Raw genomic sequence first — 22,590 nt, 5'->3', positions numbered from 1 at the left:
ACCCCTCACTCCCAACCCCCCCAAAAAAGAAAGAGGATGGAAACAACTAGAAAAGGGTGGGATAGAGAAAGACCCATACCAAAAACACAAGGGCAGAGATAAGGGAAAGAAAAAAAAAAATCCTAAAATGACAAGGGTGTCACCTTATTGACTTGAACTGGGACCATACAGAACATGGTTGCAACCAAGGTCCTGTAGTGGCACCAAATCTTGTATAAAGGGGGTTAAATAATGTGTCTCAGACAAGGTTATGGTTTGCTGGTTATGATTACACTGTCTACATGTGTGTATCATTTTTGTAGTTAAAGTTATGAATATTGGCTCTATACTATCTGTATTTCAAACCTATGCTACGCTTCTGGGCGACACCCCAGACAAGTTAGTGTCAGATCTGCCTAGCCTGCTGGATGGCCCATTAAGGTCCATCAGATATACAATGGACCCACTGAGAGAAGGCAGACACCTTATGACTCAGCAAGGCATGCAGGGACTGCCTATGGACAGAACTCTGAGGTTTTTCCATGCCATGTGATGGACAGCTCGTCTTTGAAAGAAAGAAAGACCGACCACATCGCAAGAGAATATAAAAAGCTGCTGCAGCTCCTCCATCTGGTCTTCAGTCCTGCTTCTTACCTCTGGAGGGACTTTGCTACACAAGCTTTGAACCAAGGACTGAAAGACCCATCCCAGCTGTGGATGTACTCCAGAACTTGATTTGAACCTGCAGTTTATTCTATCATTGCAAAAACCTGAACTAAGAACTTTGCCATTACTGTATGTAATTGATTCCATTTAACCAACTCTTGCTCTCATCTATATCTCTTTTCCTTTTATGAATAAATCTTTAGATTTTAGATTCTAAAGGATTGGCAACAGCATGATTTGTGGGTAAGATCTGTTTTGTATATTGATCTGGGTTTGGTCCTTTGGGATCAAGAGAACCTTTTTTCTTTTACTAGGGTATTGGTTTTCATAACCATTTGTCCCCATAACGAGTGGCACTGCTGGTAAACTGGAGTGTCTAAGGGAATTGCTTGCGTGACTTGTGGTTAGCCAGTGGGATGAGACCAAAGTCTGCTCGGTTTGGCTGGTTTGGTTTGCCTTAGAGGTGGAAAAAACCCAGCCTTGGGCTGTAACTGCCCTGCTTGAAGTAGTTTGTCCTGAATTGGCACTCTCAGTTGGGTCCCGCCAGAACCAGCACTGTAACACAAGGCATAGATCAAACAAACTATTATTCTGTTCGGTTTGTTACCACTCTAATTAGCTACATAATACTAAAGCAAAAGTAGCATATCATTTCCAATGTACTCTATTTTAGGTTTTGGGGTTTTTTTTTAGTTTAACCCTCAATGCAAGCATCCAGACTCTGCAAAACTGTAACCATGACAGACTCAAAGAGACAGAAGATTTTAGAATAAATAGCAAATGTTTATAATAAGTGAGAAAAATCTCAAAACTCAGACAGAAGAGACCCATTAAATCACCCCCATGCCTGGATTACACCTTACACAATATTAGCCCATGAAAGTAGATTCCAATATTGCACTAAAGATTATTTCACAGATCCATTTCCCCCTACTTCCAACCTAGGTTAATTTTCCCTTACTTATTTTCATTCAATTACTAACTACTACTACTTATCCTTTCACACAATATCAATGGTTCTCAATTATTTGTAGACAGATATCAGATCCATGTGGCCTAATATGTACGGACTAGGTTAATAGTGGAAGTCTAATGCCCTTGGGGCTGAAAACAGTGCCCTGCGTCATTTTAAAAATCCTGAAACGACAGAAAATATTGGTGCCACCTGGGCAAATGGGAATCACATTTTCAAAGCACAAGGCAGAAATTCTCCCTACAAGTTGAATCTGAAATCTACTTGGTTTTAATTTATTTTTAAGTTATTTTAATGCACTGCACCTCTCCAGGCTATCATACTGATTTCAGTTTTAACAGCATCTTCCATTCAAAATCTCAAAACAGTCGACAAAATACCTGTCAAGCAGAAAGTAGTATTCCCATTTTACAGACTGAAGAACAAGCAAAGCTAAGTAATTGGTCCAAGAGACACACAGGTCATTGGTACAACTAGGAATATAACTTCAATCTTCTGATCGCTAATATTGTGATTTAAACACTAGAGAATGCTGGAATTTTAGATAATCCTGTCGAAGAGCTGCCATTTTGAACTTTATGGAGCAGTTTATCCACGTAGTTGGAGGGTACTCCTGCAACAGACTGATATGGACCAACAGCAACTCTTAAGTCCACAGAGCAAACGAGACACATGATAACATCACATGCTGTGCTCTTAGAATCCCTGTTCTCATTTTATGTCTAAAGGATCTTGCACAATTTTGAATGAAACAGGAGCAGAGAGTGGAAAACATGTTCAAGATGAAATTATACAGACCACAGCTGCTTGGTAATGGAGGAAAATTCAGCCGTCTTTATGGTACTACTAATTTTCAGGCCCATAAAATTGTCAAGAATTCTCACTCCATTTACTGGGATCAAGATTTTTCTGTTTAGCAATCTTGGCTGAGATGGAGAGAGAAGTTGATCTTTTGGACCAAACAAAACTTGATCATCTTCTCCAGATTTAACTGGACTTCTTCACTTCCAGATTGCAACATTCAGAGTCTATCCTTTTCCAGAGATTTTTGGCTTCAGGAATGTTTCTTTCCCTGTTTTCCTCTCACTCCATGTTAAGAGGACTGATGGGAACTAAATAGAAGGATCTGTTGTCTTTAAGATGGAACGAGTAAGGTAGACCAGCTCACTTATTTCATCCTGAAGGAAAATGTGACTAGTTGTCACACACTGGTTCAAGGGCAAGCAGAAGTGTCTCCCCTTTTCTACTGATGGCCCTTGAAAATGGTAATCACCTGATCCCTCACAAGAAGCAGTTGGCTAATATTTTCCTTCTCTAGTTAAAGGCTGAGTCTATACTAGAAAATTGGGGCAGCATAACGTCGTCGCTCAGGTCCACACCTGAGTGGCACAGTTAAGCCAATTTAAGTCCCCGGTGGAGGGATAGCTCAGAGGTTTGAGCACTAGCCTGCTAAACCCAGGATTGAGAGGTCAATCCTTGAGGGGGCCATTTAGGGATCTGGGGCAAAAATAAGAGAAGGTACTTGGTCCTGCTGTGAAGGCAGGGGACTAGACTCGACCTTTCAAGGTCCCTTCCAGTTCTATAAAATAGGTCTATCTCCATATTAACAGCATTAGGTCAAGGGAAGATTCCTCTGGGAGGTGGATTACTTAGGTAAATGGGATAACCCCTCCTGTCGGCACAGGTAGTGTCTACACTGAAGCACTACATCAGCTCAGCTGCAGCAGCACTGCCATGCCGCTGTACTGTTTTAAGTGCAGACAAGCCCTTAGAGTGAGACCTGGCTGCAGAAAGAGCAAGGTCAAAAGAAGACTGAGTGTCTTAAGAGATGAAGACCTCAGGATGCCTGGTAACCATAAGTTTTGGACCCGTGAGAAGCTAGGGAGAAGGTCTTCATCTGAGTCAAACAGATTTTGAAGAGGGAAACGGGTATCCAAGCTGGTTGGGAGTCGGAGTTGTTGCTAGGGTGGGAACAGGGTCACTGACTAACCCAAAGTGAATGATATGGACAGGCAGCAGAGGAGAAACAGAGCAGGACAGGGAGCGAACACTGGAGCCAGGGCCATCCCTTCGCCGTTTAGATCAAAAGGAGCCACCATCACCAGACGCTGAAGCAGCATTAGCGGTATGTCATGTTAAACATTTCCTTCCCCTCTGATTAACCTGTTCACTACTCTTTCTTCTCCATAGGTGCCAAATTCAGATTAAGCTGCAGAAGATGATTTTATGTACCAAGAAATGCCAAGTCCTGGCCCCGGAAAAACAGCCTCTAGCAGCTACAGATTCTTTTCCACTGAGCTGCTGCAGGCTCACAGAACAGAGCCAGGAGTGGAAGCCCCTTTGAAGTGGAGCCCTATGTAAAGAAAGATCAATCACTATAAAAGCCATAGACAAGACATCCCCAGATTCCCTCAAATCTTCCTAGGACTATCTCCCTACCAAAACTGTTAGGTTGAAGGGAGAAGGAGGAAAAGCAACCAAAAAATCTAGCACAGAGGCAGACCAGGGCTGCTGTTGATGGCAGTAACCCATTCTTGACAGCAGAGGGGGATAGCAACTAGCTGTAACAAAAAACACAAGAGGAGTCACCAACAGATAGGATTAGAGGCAGAAAACCTGTCATTCCCGGACCTTTGGGAACAGGGGTTTTTCATGCGGGCATTGAAAGGGAAGCCATTTATCTAGATCGGGGTGGGCAAGCTACGGCCCACAGGCTGCATCTGGCCCGTCAGGGCTTTGGATCCGGCCAGGGGGATTGCCAGCCCTGTGGTGCCACGAGCCCCGCACCGCTCCCAGAAGCGGCCGGCACCATGTCCCTGGAGCCCCCCCACCCCCGGGGGTGGGGGGGGGGAGGCAGAGAGCTCCGTACACTGCCCTCACCAGCAGACACCACCCCTGCAGCTCCCATTGGCCAGGAATGGGGAACCGCGGCCAACGGGAGCTTCAGGGAAGGTACCCGCAGGCGAGGGCAGTGCATGGAGCCCTCCATCCCCCCTCCCCCAGGGGCCACAGGGACGTGGTGCCAGCCACTTCTAGGAGCAGTGCGGAGCCAGGGCAGGAAGGGAGCCTGCCTAGCCCCGCTGCGCACCACTGCCACCCGAGCCGCTCCAGGTAAGTAGTGCCGGGCCGGAGCCTGCACCCCAACCCCCTGCCGCACCCCTCCTGCTCCCCAACCCCCTGCCCTGAGCACCCTCATGCACCCCCTCCCACACCCCAACCCCCTGCCCCAGCCCTACATTCATGGCCCTGCATGCAATTTCCCCACCCAGATGTGGCCCTCGGGCCACAAAGTTTGCCCACCCCTGATCTAGATAGCAATGCTACAAACAAAATAAGTTCCTGGTTTAGAAGAACTGCTGAACACACAACTTCTCTGAATCTTTTTAAAAAATATTTTATCACCTCACTCAAGCCTAACTTGTTTGTGCTTTAGCTGCACCTGCTGATAAAGCTATTAAACTTCACTTTCATGGTCTACCTCAAGAGTTTGAGGGTGCAAATTTGGTTTTCCTAGATACCAACACTGAACACACAAGAATTTTCACATGCAATCAAGCAGCCGAGTCATTTGCATACACACACACACACACACACTTGATTTGTAGATCAAATTAATTCAACTGTGGAAGTTACGTGCACAAATTAGACATACAATTTGCATACCTAAAGTTAGACCCTTAAAATCCATCTATTTACAAGAGGCTATCAAAGAAGGTAGGCTGTTTGATAGGTCTATGAAGCTTATTATTTTTCAAAAGCTCAAACCCTCTTCATTTGTCATATTTAGAAAAGATCAATGCATGGCAATAGTTCAGCACCTGAAGCATTCCTGTAAGAAGTCAGCATAGTAATCAGAAAGGAAAAAAATGGGGATGAGCTGATTTCAGTTTCAAGTAGTAAAGCAACATTGTACAGTGTGTCAAAAATAGTTTGAAGAGGGCATTCGCAAGGTAGGATACAAGACCTCTAAATATAACTGTTTACTACAATAGGGGGTTTGTGAAACATTCCCCCCCCGAGGAACAGCAGAATTTGAATTACAGAAAGCTTCCACCAACCAGCAGCTGAATGGAAATAAAAACAGAAAATGCTTGTATGTATGAAGTTCTTACATAAAGAATAATTTAGAAAGAAACCCTACACATCAAGCTCTGTGAATTAATCCAACTGAGGAATCTGCATGGAAAGGAGAGTACTCTCAGGACAATGCACCCACTGAATTTGCTTACAAGAACTTGCCACTGACATATGAGTCATCTCAGGATCTACACACTGTAAGGAAGTAGTTCTTCCTAACTGCAAGCTCAGGTAAATAAGGTACCACAAGTTTTATCCTGACAAAGAGAATTTATACTAACACTTTATAAAGAACCCTGGATGACTGTTTATTTACATGTGTAACTATATAATGTTTTAAAACAGATTTTCATGAGTATTCCACAAATACGGTACAAATACTTTCAGAATCAGTATTCGAGGTGAAAAAAAAATCAACTGGCCTTAAAAATATTATTTGTTGTCCAGAATGTTCTAGTTTTGATAGGCTGAACGAGGACTTAGAACTACCCAAATTCTATGCATTTCTAAAACGCTCCAATAGCTTGCTCATCCTCTATCAATATATCTAATGCCAATGACAGCATAGCAAGAAAAAAAATTAATCCCCAGATACGATGCAAGTATGTAACAAGCAGCATTTCTGTCAATAATAATGGCTAATGCAACCCAAGGATTGAAACACCAAAGTATTAAAATGGTACAGTAATATAAACAAACATGGAAACTACACTTTAATGTTATAGTGCAGTTTGGTTTCTTAAACCAAGACTTTCCATTTCATGTTGCACTCTGCAAATCAAACAAGACACAATGTTCTAGTTTTTAAAACTGTTAATCACCACTGCTACATAGCAACAGTAACCAAACATGTATATTGCACTATGATTCTGGGAAGTATCATGCAGTAATAAAAAAAAAAAAAGTCTCTGACCTTACACTCTAACAACCAGACACAGACCACAAAGAAAACAGACATGAAGGGGAAGGAAAAAGATTTAAAACAACAACAGTAGTTGTAGAGGATAGAGTGTAGATCATAGGTTGAAATTTTTAACTAGAGACTGAAGTAGATTAATAAGAAAGTGGGCAGCACTAGAGTGGAAAGTCACTAATGAGAATCAAAGTAAAAGGTAGGATTTGAGAAGTAGAGGAGGAGACTTGCACACACAGATAGGGAATCCATTATAGGCACAGGAACAGAATAAAAAGGGACAAAGGACAGAGAGTGAGGAATGGACAAGGAACAATAAGAAGAGTGGACAGAGATGAAGATGTGAGATGGGAAACAAAAGGATGAGATGAGAGCAGAACTGTGTACAACGAAGGCAAAGAGTTTGACCCTTATGGGGAAAGACATAAGGAGCTGGGAACTATAACATGGTAGAAGTAGAAAAGGAAGAGGTGTTTTCGTTGCTGAAAGTTGAATGGACTTGAGAGAGAAAGAGAGAGAAAGGACAAAGAGGAGGAGATTATAATACTTCATAGGAAAGACCACGATAGCATGGAACTGGAAATAGATAGGAAACAGTGAATTTTAGAAATGACAGAAAAGCAACAAGATTTGCTGAGAACCTGGATGAAAAAGGAAAGAAAGAAAGGGAGAAGTCAAAGGTAGCTAAGTTGCAATTACACTGCATGAAGACGAATTGGTGAACTGCTTCTTAGAAGTTGCACAAATTAGCCAACATAGTTTCCTTGTCAAAGTTCCTTTAAGTTATACCAGTTCTGTTTGAGGAATACTTTCCTAACCTAAGGAACACTGCTTGACTTCCCCCATAGCTTGACATTGTCTGTAAAAGTTTTCATTCCTCTTGTTACCATGGCTTCATTACAGCAATGCATTATTAACAAGCCTTTCAAAGAACGTAAAGAAAACAGTAGTTCATTCAGCCATCTAGTGCTATGTTTTGATTTAATGCAAGAACTATAAGCACATTAAGTTCTTTACGAAATGCATTAAAAAGTGAGTGTATTACCAAGTTGTGCAAGATCATACTGATACAAAAGCTTATCCTAGCCAATTAAACAGAAAATCCAAAGTTTCACTGCATACAGGAGCCCAATCATACCGTTACTCCTATCTCTTTGGGAGTTTGGAAGGGAGAGCAATGAAGTGTAAAACTCTCCTTTTTGCTCCACCACCCACATACTTGGAGGCCTTACACTTGTGGAAGTGGGAAAAGCATCTCCCCCTCTTCCTAGCATCTCTCCCCCTCTTCCTAGCCTTCTCCCTTATCTGTCATGGGAGTCTTTTCCCTTCCCCCCGACTACTGGGAAAGGGGAAGCTTCTTTCATCTGTTCCCATTCAGTATCAGGCCATTTTCTAGTCACCAGCAGTAAGGTTTATAATTATCTCACTAGCCTTTGGATTATCCTTCCTGGAACGATCAGATTTCACATTTTTGACCAGGAAAAACAAAATAAACTATTTAATAAAAACCAAAAAGTGTCAAAAACCTCCTACACTGTGTTTAAACAAAGAACTTGGCACAAAATGAAGCATACAAATAGGCTCTAAAAAGGCAGTATAAAAGCTAGAAATGCACAAAATCGTAGAATCCAAAGGATTTCAGAAGGATACCCTAATGCTGGATCTCTGGCAGACAGCAGACCAGAGATAGTTGTGCCAAAATATATACATACATAAATAAATAAAATAGAGGACACCCTAACTGCAGCTGTCCTCAACAAAAAACATGTCTGCCTGTTGGTGTGTTCCTGAAGATAACTATCCGAGACATATTTGAACACCTTACAGTCCTATGTACTCTAATTTAAAAAAACAAACAACAAAAAAAACCCACACACACACACACTGGAAGACCTGGTAACACTGTAGTATTTGACACTTCTATAAGGTTTGGCCTTGAGGTATAGCAGCATGTTTTAACTGTGTTACAGCACTTGTCTTAACAGAACTGCAGCAAAGAATATAGTTAAAGCGAATTTCAGATCTGCCCACACTATGAGATTAACACACCGTTAAAACAATGTAAGAGACTACCGTAGAGTAAACAGATCACCAACACAGTTTTTACACAGTAGATGGGACATTTAACATAGCAGAATAAAACTGTAAACTTCAGTAATATTTGTGGAAGAGAAAGTCAGAATGATGTCTAAAGGAATCTGAACGGGGGTGGGGAGGGAGACTGAGGTTTAGATCAGAGCAAATAATCTGAAGTGAAAGTACTGCAATTATCTCAATCTTTCTGGAATTGTGTCAGATTAAAGATCTAATTAAACATCACACTATCATGGGGAGATGTTGAACTTCTGGAGAACTAGCCATGATCTTGTAACGTTAGAGTCGGGGGAGTCCTAGTGGATGGCAATCTTTAGATTTTGCTGAATTTAAGGAGTTCATTACCAAGTTACTTGGTTTAAATGTTAAGAGAACTCCATCTCTTCTGAAAAAACTGTCATAATACCAGAAAAAGCAAAACGAAAAGGGAAACAATGGACACCTACTACTGTATTTTGTGAACTTGAGACCATAGAACAAAACAAAATTTTGTTTCAGATATAGGAAAGGAGGATTTTTATTTTTCCCCTAACATTAGCCCAGTGAAAAGTGAAAAAACTAAAATTTGAAACACAGCTTTACTCAGAAAGTACAATCAAGCATTCCATTTCCAGCTAACCTAAAGAAAAAGAAGCTGTATTTTCTGAGAGAGGTTCATAAAAAATGAAAATTCAAAACCAGAGGACAAGCTGAAAACTAAGTCAGAGAGGTGAAGGCTTCATTCCGTATACTCTGTGATGGGGTGGGGAGGGGGGTGTGGAGTTTGTTATGTTAATAGCTTTTCCCAAAGTTACTATTATTGTTGACTTTGAAGCAAACTGAATGCTGAGCATTTTATCTTCCATTTTCTTTTATTTCTGTGTGTGGGTTTGCTCAGTGCCCTGTATGTATTGTATTGTATAGCCTTTTAATACAATAACAAATAAAGCAAAATAATCTAGTAAAGTTTTTAGCTCTTCCTTTCACTGTTTGTCATCCTCCTACCCCTTTGCATAGCACCCATAGTGGAGAAAGATACGCTCCTGAACTCAGTACTTCCCCAGAGGTACTGGCAGTAGCAGCATGAAACAATCAATTTCACTCTCCTAGTGTTAGCAAATGTTGGGAAAGCACAGCTGAAAGATTTAATCACTAAGATTATCTAAAAGTTCAGGGTGAAGCAAAGAAATAAGACACTCCTGCAAACTTGCACCCAATTTAACCACCAGCTTTAGGGCCCATATTTTACAGTATTCTTCCCTAGCCTTGATGCAAACAGTATCCAAACACATAATGACCATTGGCTATTTTTGGATATGCCTTAACACCCAAGTTTTTCTTCAACATCCTCCCCTCCCTCCCCAAAAAAAGAGATCACTAGGCACACAATCAGAAGCGTTTGGTGATAGGGGAGTAAGTGGAAGACATTTTTTCAACTGCCTCTGAAAATATCTGGGATGAAATCCTGGTGCCATTATAGTCAATGGCAAAATTCCCATTATCTTCAGTGGAGCCAGAATTTCACCCCTGATACTTATATATCATCCCTATGCTGCATCAAAGCTAGTGAATGAGCTAAGGAACCAGGAGAGAAAATTACACCCTGAAAGCTAGTGTATTGCTGCACTAGGTAGAGATAACTAGTTAGTAATTTAGGGTGAGAAGAGAAAATGTCACTATCAGTCTATAATAGAACTTACATTGTTTTTAAACTTAGATTCAAATATTTTTAAAATTTCTCAACTTTAAGAATTATTTAGTCTCTCTGGTTTCTCCTGCACACTTGTTATTTTGATTACCAAAGCATTTCAGTGCTTCTGGTTTGGAGACAGTGAAAATAGCAACATCAATGCACTGGGAATTAACATGGGAAATTCCCAACAATGATAATAGGATTGACATATGAAGATCCCCTGTGCATCAATGAAAATTAGATTCTTAAATGCTTTCAGCATGCAAACAAACCCTTAAGTTCTACGGGCTTAACAATAAAAGTTGTGAGCTAGTGATAGATTTCTTTATGCTCCTACAACTGTAGCACTGAATGCAACACTCGTAATTATGTAGTATTTATTGGGGTGTTCTACATGAGTCATAAAAAAGTATTTCTTACTAGGTTAGCTAACACGAACTGACACACAAGGTAAAAGCTTAGCGAAGACAAGACAGTTTGTAGTTTTAACACAAGTTAGGAGGACGAAATATGTAAACTATGGGCTGTCTAGGGTTTACCTGGACCTGCTAGCAGTGTGTAGTATTAACACAAGTTGAGTCTTCACTATGATTTTACCTCATGTTAACTAATAAATTAACACTTTTTTCCTCTAGTGAAGACAGTCTAAAGGAGAAAAACATGGAATTTCTCAACAATTCAGAAGACGTTGTTTTGGTTTGTTGACTAATTGTGTAAATAAATCCTTGATTTCTTTTTGGGCAAATGACATGTTAGATCCAAGCCTAAGGAATTAGGGATACACTCTGGCTGCATCTACACTGGCAAAACTGGTGATCATCAGTGCTGCTCCACTGGTCGTGAATTACAGGTTCCATGTTTGCCAGGAAAGGCAAGGCCTAGTTGTTCAGGAAGCTGACAACTGATAACGGTATTAAGAAAATGCGTTTGAATATCAAAAGCCAAATTCTGATCTCACACAGGGTTTATACTATGTAATTCCACTTACTTCAGTGGAAAACAGTAGTGCACCCTGGAGGTGAACAAGATCTGAATTAGGGTTCAGACATTTTCAAACAAGCTGATATCTTTAGGTAATTTTACTATGTAGGATGCATACAGCTACCCTTTATTTCTCTCCCTTTAAAATGCTAATAAAGGCTGACTGATTACAGAAATTTAACATTTTTGGTTATTAGATTGCTAAATTGAATACACGGATTCATACACAATGGCAAAATCCCATTTACCTGTTCATGAAATGCAAACAGTAAGTTGTTCCAACCAAGCAAGCATGACCAATCAACTTACACAGGCTGTAAGATACTTTGTTTTAATCACTTTTCCAGTGCTGTAGCTACCATTGTTACAATGGCAGGTCTGTGGTGGGAATGCCACTCATGCTCCTTCAGTTCAGCAGAAGGCCAAGTTGAGGAGATGCTGCAATAGCCTCTGCTGAATCCTCTTTGTTCCAGACTCAATTAACTGGGCAAGGTCTGTTCCCTTCCCTAACATTTACTATCTGAGGTCAAGACCAGAATAGTCCTGCACTACCAGTCTTCTCTCCAGGCTTGCCTTGTCCTTGCCTTGTCCAGCAATCACTTCCCAAGGTCTACAGAGGTGAAGAGAAGAGAGCTGGTTTATCCGCCTTCAAGTAGGAGCAAGATAAATAACAGCTGTGCTCTCTGTAAGCATGATTTAGGATGGGACAGAACTCCCAGTCTGAACAAAGGGTCTGGGGGAGTAGCACTTCAAGTGAAGTAGTCAGAAGTGAAACCCCTATGGGAAGTTAAATTTAAGTCCCAGCTGGGGAGGACAAAGGAGGTACTAAAGCAGCTGCTGCATCTTTTAAGAGCCACTATTGAGAGACAGAGGCCAGGTCCATACTAAAAAGTTAGGTCAACCCAGCTACATCACTCAGGAGTACGAAAAACCCACAGCCCTGAGCAACGTAGTTAAGCCAACCTAACACCTAGTATAGATAGCTAAGTTGACAGTTCTTCTGTGTTAGCACTACTTCCTCTCAGGGAGGTGGCTTACCTCCCATCAGCATAGGTAGTGTCTACCTAAAGTGCTTACAGCGGCAGTGCTCCTGTAATATTTCAAGTGTAGGTAAGTCCAGAATATAAGAAAAGAACCAATGAAGATGACGAGGAGAAAAAGAAACCTAATTAGCAAAGGTAACAGAATTGATGAAGCAAGGTTAATGAATGAGTAGAAGGGGAAACTGAATAGGCCTGGGTCAGGGTGTGAATAAATTAGCTGGTGTATAGAATGAATCAATGGTAAGGTCGGTGGGCTGTCTGTGTGACACTGCCTACATTGCGGACCTGGCACCTGTACGGCTACAGTGCGCAGGTGTAAGGTCTCCTGCATAGTTGCTTTATGCCAGTAGGAGAGAGCTGTCCTGCCAGCATAATTAAACTAACCCCAACAAGCGATGGTAGCTATGTCGGTGGGACAGCATCTCCTGTTGACATAGCGCTGTCCACACCAGCACTTTTGTCAGTGAAACTTATGATGGTCAAAGGTTATTTTTTTCCACACCCGACTGGTAAAATGTTTGTCAACGAAAGTGCCAGTGTAGGCAAAGCCTGAGAGGGGAACAGCTCGATGTTTGTAAGAACAGCAGCAATGGCGTGAAGTGAGCTTATGAGGCCTGGTATACACATAATAGAGAGTACATACAGTGGCATCGGAGGGAGTTGTATGTGACAGTAAATGCTCACACACGTTGATGTTACTGTTATTGTGCACTAGTACATTATTGCCTAGGCTGGAAAATGTTCTTAGCAAGGCTGACACACAATACATTCAATGTGGCTTGTTAGCATTACTATGAGGATCTTGGATTTTGCATTTCTTTACTCAAACTGTTAATTCTGCATTAATGTAGCTTTGAGACATTTAATTTCTGTGGGACAGATTCAGAAGCGCTTAGCACCCAAATTCCACAATGTGAGCTACTGGATGTCCCTTTCCCTTCACTCCCAAAAATCACAACACAAAAGACAAGACCCACACTAGTTCACATTTCTGGGAAACACCAGTACAGTTTGTGTACATTGCAATGCTGCCTCCAAAGGGTACAGCACTGAAATTGCACCATTACTACACAGATAATCCTTGAAGCACAAGCATTGCATCAATACCTCTATAGCAGTGAGGGAGCCAATTTACCACCTGGAAAGAGACGAATGGGAGAGCTTCTTCAGTCAAACCTCCTGTGCTCTGTACACCAGAGCACATTTTGGGGTACTAATCCCAGAATCTCACAAACTGAATTGAGTGAAGGATGACTAATGTGAGGCAAATTTTTAAAAAGGGCTCCAGATCCTGGCAATTACGGGCCTGTAAGCCTGACTTCAGAACCGGGCAAACTGGTTGAAACTATAACAAAGAACAATATTGTCAGACATATAGATGAACGTAATTTGTTGAGGAAGAGTAAACATGGTTTTAGTAAAGGGAAATTATGCCTCCACAATCTAGTAGAATTCTTTGAGGAGGTGAACAAGCATGTGGACCAAGGGGATCCAGTGGATATAGTGTATTTAGATTTTCAGAAAGCCTTTGACAAGGTCCCTCACCAAACACTCTTACGCAATGTAAGCTGCCACGGGATAAGAGGGAAGGTGCTCTCATGGATTGGTAGCTGCTTAAAAGATAGGAAACAAAGGGTCAGTATAAGTGGTTGGTTTTCGGAATGCAGAGAGGTAAATAGTGGTGTCCCCCAGAGGTCTGTTCTGGGATCAGTCCTATTCAACATATTCATAAATGATCTGGAAAAAGGGGTAAACAGTGAGGTGGCAAAATTTGCAGATGATACAAAATTACTAAAGATAGTTAAGACCCAGGCAGACTGCAAAGAGCTACAAAGGGATCTCGCAAAGCTGGGTGACTGGACAATAAAATGGCAGATGAAATTTAATGTTGATAAATGCAAAGTAATGCACATTGGAAAGCATAATCCCAACTATACATATAAAATGATGGGGTCTAACTTAGCTGTTACCACTCAAGAAAGAGATCTTGGAGTCATTGCGGATAGTTCTCTGAAAACATCCGCTCGATGTACACCTGTAGTCAAAAAAGTGAAAAATTAAAAAGGGATAGATAATAGGACAGAAAATATCATGTTGCGTCAATATAAATCCATAGTATGCCCGCATCTTGAAAACTGTATGCAGATGTGGTTGCCCCATCTCAAAAAAAGATATATTGGAATTGGAAAAGGTTCAGAAAAGGGCAACAAAAATTATTAAGGGTATGGAACGACCTCTGTATGAGGAGAGATTGAGAAGACTGGGGGTTTTCAGCTTGGAAAAGAGACGGTTAAGGAGAGATATGATTGAAGTCTATAAAATCATGACTGATGTAGAGAAAGTAGATAAGGAAGTGTTGTTTACTACTTCCTATAACACAGTGAACTAGGGGTCACCACATGAAATTAATAAGCAACAGGTTTAAAAAAAATAAAAGGAAGTATTTCTTCACACAATGCACAGTCAACCTGTGGAACTCCTTGCCAGAGGATGTTGTGAAGGCCAAGACCATAACAGGGTTCAAAAAAGAACTAGATAAATTCATGGAGGATAGGTCCACCAACGGCTATTAGCCTGGATGGGCAGGAATGGTGTTCCTAGCCTCTGTTTGCCAGAAGTTGGGAAATGAGCAACAGGGGACGAATCACTTGATGATTACCTGTTCTGTTCATTCCCTCTGGGGCACCTGGCATTGGCCACTGTCGGAAGACAGGATACTGGGCTAGATGGACCTTTGGTTTGATCCTGTAGGGCCATTTTTATGTTCTTATTGAATGGTCAAACATTCAAAAATAAGCCCATTTTGGTATGGGATCAAGGATGGATGATCCCTGAAGAAAATCAGGAAAGACTGACCACTTTAACTTCATTTGTAAAGTGTGTGCATTAACAGTCACATACACTGCATTTATTTCAAAGTGTTACATTGCACTTGTCACAGCATTATTACATGATAGTTAATTAGAAACTTGACTAAGCAAAAACATGCACTCCTCGTAGAGAACTACCTATGTCCTCTGGCTGAAGTTTAAAGTTTGCCTTCTTAGTCAGCTGAAGTAAAAAAAAAAAAAAAAAATAGAAAAACGCATCTCTCTCCAGTAACTCGAACAGTTGAATGAATTTGCTTCTTATTTTTCTACCAAAAGCAATCCAACTTTATTCTGAGACCAAACTTCTAACTTTCAATATAAAAGGAGCTTTTCAAAAAGTTACAAGTGAAAGTGAGATGATAAATAGTTTTGTGATTTTATCTATACTTACTACTGAAAGCTCTACACTAACATACCCATGTATAAAGCAAATTTGAAAGTAAAATAAAAAGAAAATTGTTCATAAAAATAAGGTTTAAATTATAGTAGGGGAACCTTTGAAGTTAGAGCATATGTTGCTACAAAAATTTACATACACTGAAACACAAGAAAGGAACTTAGCATACAAAATGCCGAAATATATAGCTGAAATGCCAGAACGAAAATTCGAGGAACTTCTGTCCATATTTACAGTTATTTTCATCATTAGACCAGTTTTACAACTGACAACACCTTTTTCACTCTGGTTCAACTTAAAAAAAAACAGAACTGAAGTTCACGAAGGAAGTTTAAAAAAAGTTCAGTTAAAAACTAAACACTTTCCACCAGCAAGAGTAAACAAAGATATTAAAACAGACCAAAATACTAATGAGGTTAAAAATGTGCCCCTTTCTGTATTATCTTAGGGAGAATACAGATGCACAGAACATATGCTGGACATTTAGAGACCACTACATGCTAAATTCACTTGAAGGTATTTTTCAAATTCAGGCCAATGTGAGAAACTGAAAGGTTGTCTCTTGGTAGCTTCCTATGTATTCAGTTAGACAGAAGTTGGGAAAACTTAGAAGACAAAAGCATCTGAGGGGGAAAACTTGACTACAGAAGAGAACAAACTATGCAGTCCACAGCCTAAAGTGAAAAAAGTGAAAAACCAAAACTAGGTAAACTGAGTAATGTACTCAGAGGCACTTAGAGTAAGCACTAGTGCAACCCCTTCAATTCCTGGTCACAGGTCATGAATCAGAACTGTTCCCAAGCACAGGAAAGGCTTAAAACTATTTTACAATTAATCACTTCTGACCTGAGCCAAGATTTCTACAGGTTTTGGTAGGATCTTAAGGATGCTAGAAACAAATAGGTAACTAATAAAACATCTGCATTATATCTTTTGCAATAGGAAAAACTATTGTTAAGACTGCAAACTTAAATGTTACCTAAATTGGCAGCAGAGAGGGGAGGCCTAAGGCAGAAGGGAGGGGAAAAGATAATCTATGCTTTTTGGGGTGTATAAAGACATCCCAAAACTTTTTTAAAACTCCGCTTGTTTTTTCTACCTTAGAATTACCAGGAATGTCCAACCTTGTTTCCCTGTTTTTACTACATGTTTCCTCAAAGGACCCAAAGAAATGGCTATCAAGCTCTTCTGCCATTAATTGAAGGGGCAGAGAATTGAATCCTTAATTCAGAGACCCTTCTTTCAACTGTTAGGCATTTGAATTAAGTGGCAATACTAAACAACCCCCTCCCCACACACAGCTAATTTTAAGAAGTCTTCAACAAAAATTGCTCAATTTATCAGATTTTACTTCCCCGATACTGAAAATGTCATAAATACTAGCTCTCCAGTCACCTAGAGAGACTTTCTGAAAAACAGTGTTTTTCTACATTACATTAGGGTTTGTGCAGCTGCAGGAGTGATACAATAGGATTATTTTTCTTTATAACTGAATGATGTAGTTTAAGGCCTACAGAGTGGCAGAAAACAATTGTGCAACTTCACAGCTCTCCAGGTAGGGCTTTTAGGCAGCAGATTTGCTTTCTGCTGAAAACTGTTAGCTGAAAGGTGTTTCACATGCACATTACAAATAAGATGGTACTAGGAAACAGCCTGCAGCCACCAGTTCTCAGACAGTGTGGGTTGGGCATAATTCTTGTTCAGTATACGTCTCAAATTACAAGAAACCAACATCATTTTGCATAGCTCCATAGTGCTTGGTTAAAAATTCAGGCCACAATCTTTCAAACACTTAAGTATATGCTTAACTTTGCTCACAGTAATAGCCCCATAGATTCCAATAAGTAAAGTTATGCATGTGCTTGAGCTGGTGCAGGATCAGGCTTTTACTGCAAGATGCTGCAAATCCTTGCAACCAAGTTTAGCATTTGCACATTTATACCCAGGCTTCACAATGTACCTATAAAATTTTTAATTACTAGTCCAATCCTACGCACACCAAGTAATTTTACTCAGGTGAATAAGTCCCAGTGAGTCAGATGGAACAACTCTCATAAGTTAGTGTTTTCAGGAGTAAGACGTAGGCTATTAAATGTGCAATATATAGCACGTCCATGCTCCTATGAGAACCTCAAGACCATTTTTTCTAGACATATTTCATTTTAATTTTCAAAGCCATACTAATTAAATTTAGTAACTGTTTACCTACCAGAAAATACAGCTACCACAGAAGGAAAACACCTATTCTTTAAACCTTATTTTATAAAGTATATATAAAGTTTGAAAAGAAATATCATGAAAGCCACAACAGCTCTACCTTAAAACTGGAGGCATAACAATAAACTGAGGCAAGACAGAAAGCAAAATTGCCTCATGTTATCTCATTTACCTCTTTCCCCACTAATACAAATCCTTTTTGTTCACTAGCTTATATGTCAGCAGGAATATGTACAACTCCACATACCACTGATAAAAGAAATGTTGCCAATGTGCAGAATCTCCAACATTGAGGACCTTCCCTAAAAAGAGGGCCCTAATTATTTAAATAATTGTGTTCCCGATACTGAGGTTTAGCAACCCTTGGAACTAGGTTTCAGTTTTAACAAACATTGCCTCTGAATATTTCAATATGCAATGGGTAAATAAATTTTGCAAAATATTAGACGAAGAAATAATGTAGATCTTGAGGTCTAATGGGAGCAGAATCAAATGTATGGTGAAGCCTGTGTACACGTAGTTCCAAATATTGCTTTGTTTGTGTACAAGGAGAACAGTGGAGACTTGTTGAACTGTTACCAACAAATGTGAAACTATTAAACAGCCCAGAGCTACTGAAATATCTGAGTATTTAGAAAAACACAGCGGGATAACAACAGAGAAAGAAACTACTGAGAATGTATCGGGCCATCATTTGTATAAAGTGTGAAAAATGTGTCTCTCAAATAACACAAAGCCCATTGCAGGATCAAGGCCTTTGTTTGTGCAACTGAGTACAAAGTTAATCCACATATTTCCCAAACAGAAAGCAAGCAAAAGTTAACAGTACAGAGACAGTTACATTGTATCGCCTGGCTCTAAATTCCCTATCACTAGTGATTTCTTAAATATTTCCCCTGCAATCAATTTTAGAAATATGTTATAGTTTCCAAAACAGAAAGTAGATAAAGGCTTTTGTTTTCCTGTCTAAGAAAATTTCAGACAAATGTAAGCAATTAGCATACCTAAAGAGTAATTTTACACTTTATAAAAGTATAATTTCTTCTAAAATAAGACAGCATAAAGATTCATTAAGCAAAAATATCTGTATTACAGTTGTGCCTTTTTCTGCTAAATTGAAGCCTTTGATTCAAAGAGCAAAGTACATTTCAGAACTTCAGCTTTCCCTTCAAGGCCACAAATTCAAGCAGGAATAGCACACTACATTAAAAACAGATCTCTTGCAACTTAGACACAGTATAAATTAGAACAAAGCCTCTGTGAATCAGTGGTTCCTAATAAAACACTAGTATAGACATATATTCTTTTCTGAAGCCTGTACTCTGGCTGTACTAGGCCTCAAAAACAAGGAGGCAGCCTGAGAGCCAGAAAGCGAGCAACACACCAGCAATCCATCCAGGGAAGCCTTTCTCCTTCCTGCCAAATAGTGAGACAACAAGGAAGTCACCCAGTACTGCACCAGAGATTATCCCTGACAAGGAGAGAGATATTCTAGCTCCTTTATAACTACAATGTCCCTTCCAAAAAAAACCAAATGGCCCCTGCCCCAGTTAATGTTGATCTATGAAAGAAAGTCTGGGGAAAGTGAAATGGGAGCAGTTGTGTGCAGACTGGGAAATGAGGACCTAATGAAATGGAGAGTAACAAGTTAGCTCCCAAATGCCTCTTGTGCGGAGAGCACCTAAATATTTTTCCCCCTTCCACATAAAAAGCAGCAACTAAATGCAAGACAGCCTGTAAGTATGCAACACAGGCTGTGAGTACACAACACAAAGCCTGCAAAAATTAATCATGTAATTCACATCTGTGAACCATGCTATCAGATATCATCACATCAAAAGAGAGATCACAATACATATTAAACTTTTCCTCTTTCAAGCTATGAAAACTGATATGAGTATTATATAAAATGCAGAAAAAGCAACAGGCTTATTGTATTTAATAGGATCAACGAAACCTGACAGATGACCCTGAACACAAGGAGAAACTTCTCAATCACATCAGACTAATGTGTACCAACTCTAAGTGTGAAAGGAAATAAACAAAACTCAAGAGGTCTTCAGCAACTAGAATGAAGGAGAATATATTCAGCACACCAAATCAACCTATGTGCAAACAAAACTTGGGCATTACTCAATCTATCTCTGGGCCTAAAATTGAGAGAGTTCTTATAAGTCTCAACTGGGTAAGAGGAGTGGGGAAGGGATCAGACTTACATTGTCTCTCCAGTTTTGGCAACATGACAAAGAAACTGATCCAGTACTGGACACACTTCCTTCTTCCCCCTCTTCTCAAAATCTGCAGGTAAGAGGGGGTGGGGGGAGGAGAAAATCCCAATCGACATTAATGGACTTGGTCTGCAAATGCAGCTCCCACGTGAAGCTTTTCCAAGTCCCAGTGTGCTGGAAAGCAGAGCCACCCCCTTCCACCCCACTCGAGCCGCAACCTTAGGGCCCTGCGAGCCTCTTACTGCTTCTGAGGAGGGAACCGTCTACATCTGAATGGCAGTAAGTCACTCGAAGTTGATTTGCAACTTCTCTGGAGCGGCTACAGCCACGAGAGAGAGGCTGATGGACTCCGGCTGCGTCCAGGGAGGCAGGCTGAGGCTAGCACGAATGGGGCTGGGGAGAGAAAGGGCAGGGGTGAGAGGGGGGGCCGGCACACGGGGGGGAGGGGGGCACTGGGCTCCAGCAGGGCAAGGGGAGGAGGGGGAGAAAAGACACTGGAGGCCCTACCCCCAGCCGCCCCCCTGAAGCCCAGGGCCCCTCCGGGGGGGGAGGCATCCCCCCCCCCCGCTCTCCCCTCATGTCCCAGAGAGCTCTGCCTCCCCAGAGGGGCGGGGGGGGGCTTTCCTCTCCACCACCTTCCCCTCCCAGCCTAGGGCGCTGCCACCTCGCCTGCCCCGGGGGGGCCATGGCCTCCCTCAGCGCAGGGACCCCACCCGCAGGGGGTCCTGCCGCCCCCGGTGAGGAGAACTCGCTCGCTCGCTCCCTCCCCGCGTGGGGACCCCCCCAGCCCGGCCACCACCTTTCAGCGCCTCCTGCAGCCTCTCGACGTCCATGGTCCGCCGCTGCCCCCTCTCTGCGCCGCTCCCGCCTCCTGCCCCCCGCCCCGCACAGGAAACAGGCACCGGCAGCGGCACAAACACACACCGCGGCGGGCTCAGCAAGCCTCCAACATGGCGCCCGGGCCGTCACCGTGCGCGCGCCCGACGGCCCGCCCCCTCCCCCTGGGAGCGGGGCCGCGCGGGGGGCGGGGCCCGGGCTGCGACCGCCCGGCCTCTCGGAGAGACAACCTGGCGGGGGCGGGAGGGGGAAGGGGTGGTACTAGGCGCGGGCCGGCGTCTGTGGCCAGGCCTGGGCCTAGGGACCCCTCACACGCACCCCGGTCATACTTAGCCAGGGGGCTTCCCACCTTCCCGCTCTCCTCCTTCTACACTGAGTGTGGGGCTTCCCCCGACCCCCACCTTCCACACTTACACTGGGGCGCTACTCAGCCCCCCATCTTCCACGCTCAGATTGGGGGCTACCCAACCCCCTCAACACACACACCTTCCACACTCAGACTGGGGGCTGCCCAAACCCCCTCAACACACACACCTTCCACGCTCAGATTGGGGGCTACCCAACCCCCTCAACACACACACCTTCCACACTCAGACTGGGGGCTGCCCAACCCCCCCCCCGACACACACACCTTCCACACGCAGATTGGGGGCTACCCAACCCCCCTCAACACACACACCTTCCACACTCAGACTGGGGGCTGCCCAACCCCCGCCGACACACACACCTTCCACGCTCAGATTGGGGGCTACCCAACCCCCTCAACACACACACCTTCCACGCTCAGATTGGGGGCTACCCAACCCCCTCAACACACACACCTTCCACACTCAGACTGGGGGCTGCCCAACCCCCCCCCGACACACACACCTTCCACAATCAGACTGGGGGCTGCCCAACCCCCCCAGACACACACACCTTCCACACGCAGATTGGGGGCTACCCAACCCCCCCGACACACCTTCCACACTCAGATTGGGGGCGACACAACACCTTCCACACTCAGATTGGGGGCTACCCAACCCCCCTCAACACACACACCTTCCACACTCAGACTGGGGGCTGCCCAACCCCCCTCAACACACACACCTTCCACACTCAGACTGGGGGCTGCCCAACCCTCCCGACACACACACCTTCCACACGCAGATTGGGGGCTACCCAACCCCCCCGACACACACACCTTCCACACTCAGATTGGGGGCTACCCAACCCCCCCGACACAACACCTTCCACACTCAGATTGGGGGCTACCCAACCCCCCTCAACACACACACCTTCCACACTCAGATTGGGGGCTACCCAACCCCCCCGACACACACACCTTCCACACTCAGATTGGGGGCTACCCAACTCCCCCCCACACACACATTTCACACTCAGATTGGGGGCTACCCAACTCCCCCCCACACACACATTTCACACTCAGATTGGGGGCTACCCAACCCCCCCAACACACACACCTTCCACACTCAGATTGGGGGCTACCAAACCTCCCACACACTTCTTCCAAACTCAGCTGCACTCCAACTGAAGTGGTGAATACATAGCTGTTCTCCTTTCCTTGTGCCACTTAATTGTCCCTTATCTCTCTTTGCTATTTGCCTATTACAATATTATTTACCTTTGTAAAGTATTTTTGC

General features: G+C 42.7%; 1 protein-coding gene across 3 annotated transcripts in view; it reads right to left on the bottom strand.

Moving 5' to 3' along the window:
• PPP4R2 (protein phosphatase 4 regulatory subunit 2) overlaps nucleotides 1-21,074 on the bottom strand; it is a 39,374-nt gene extending 18,300 nt beyond the window's left edge. Inside the window, exons 1-2 of one of the 3 annotated variants that reach the window (XM_084633041.1) lie at nucleotides 20,910-21,074; nucleotides 20,099-20,180 (exon numbers count right to left, since the gene is read on the bottom strand). In XM_084633041.1, coding sequence (XP_084489167.1) covers nucleotides 20,099-20,180; nucleotides 20,910-20,943 — 116 coding nt within the window. In that variant the 5' untranslated portion in view covers nucleotides 20,944-21,074. Of the gene's footprint in view, nucleotides 1-20,098; nucleotides 20,308-20,352; nucleotides 20,385-20,909 lie in introns of those variants that run through there. The other 2 variants (XM_084633042.1, XM_084633040.1) reach the window with 2 other exon arrangements.
• Nucleotides 21,075-22,590: the final 1,516 nt, after the last annotated feature.

Source organism: Lepidochelys olivacea (assembly GCF_965140295.1).
Source record: "Lepidochelys olivacea isolate rLepOli2 genome assembly, chromosome: 7".
Taxonomy (NCBI): domain Eukaryota; kingdom Metazoa; phylum Chordata; order Testudines; family Cheloniidae; genus Lepidochelys; species Lepidochelys olivacea.
This window is presented reverse-complemented; position numbering and strand designations above follow the sequence as displayed.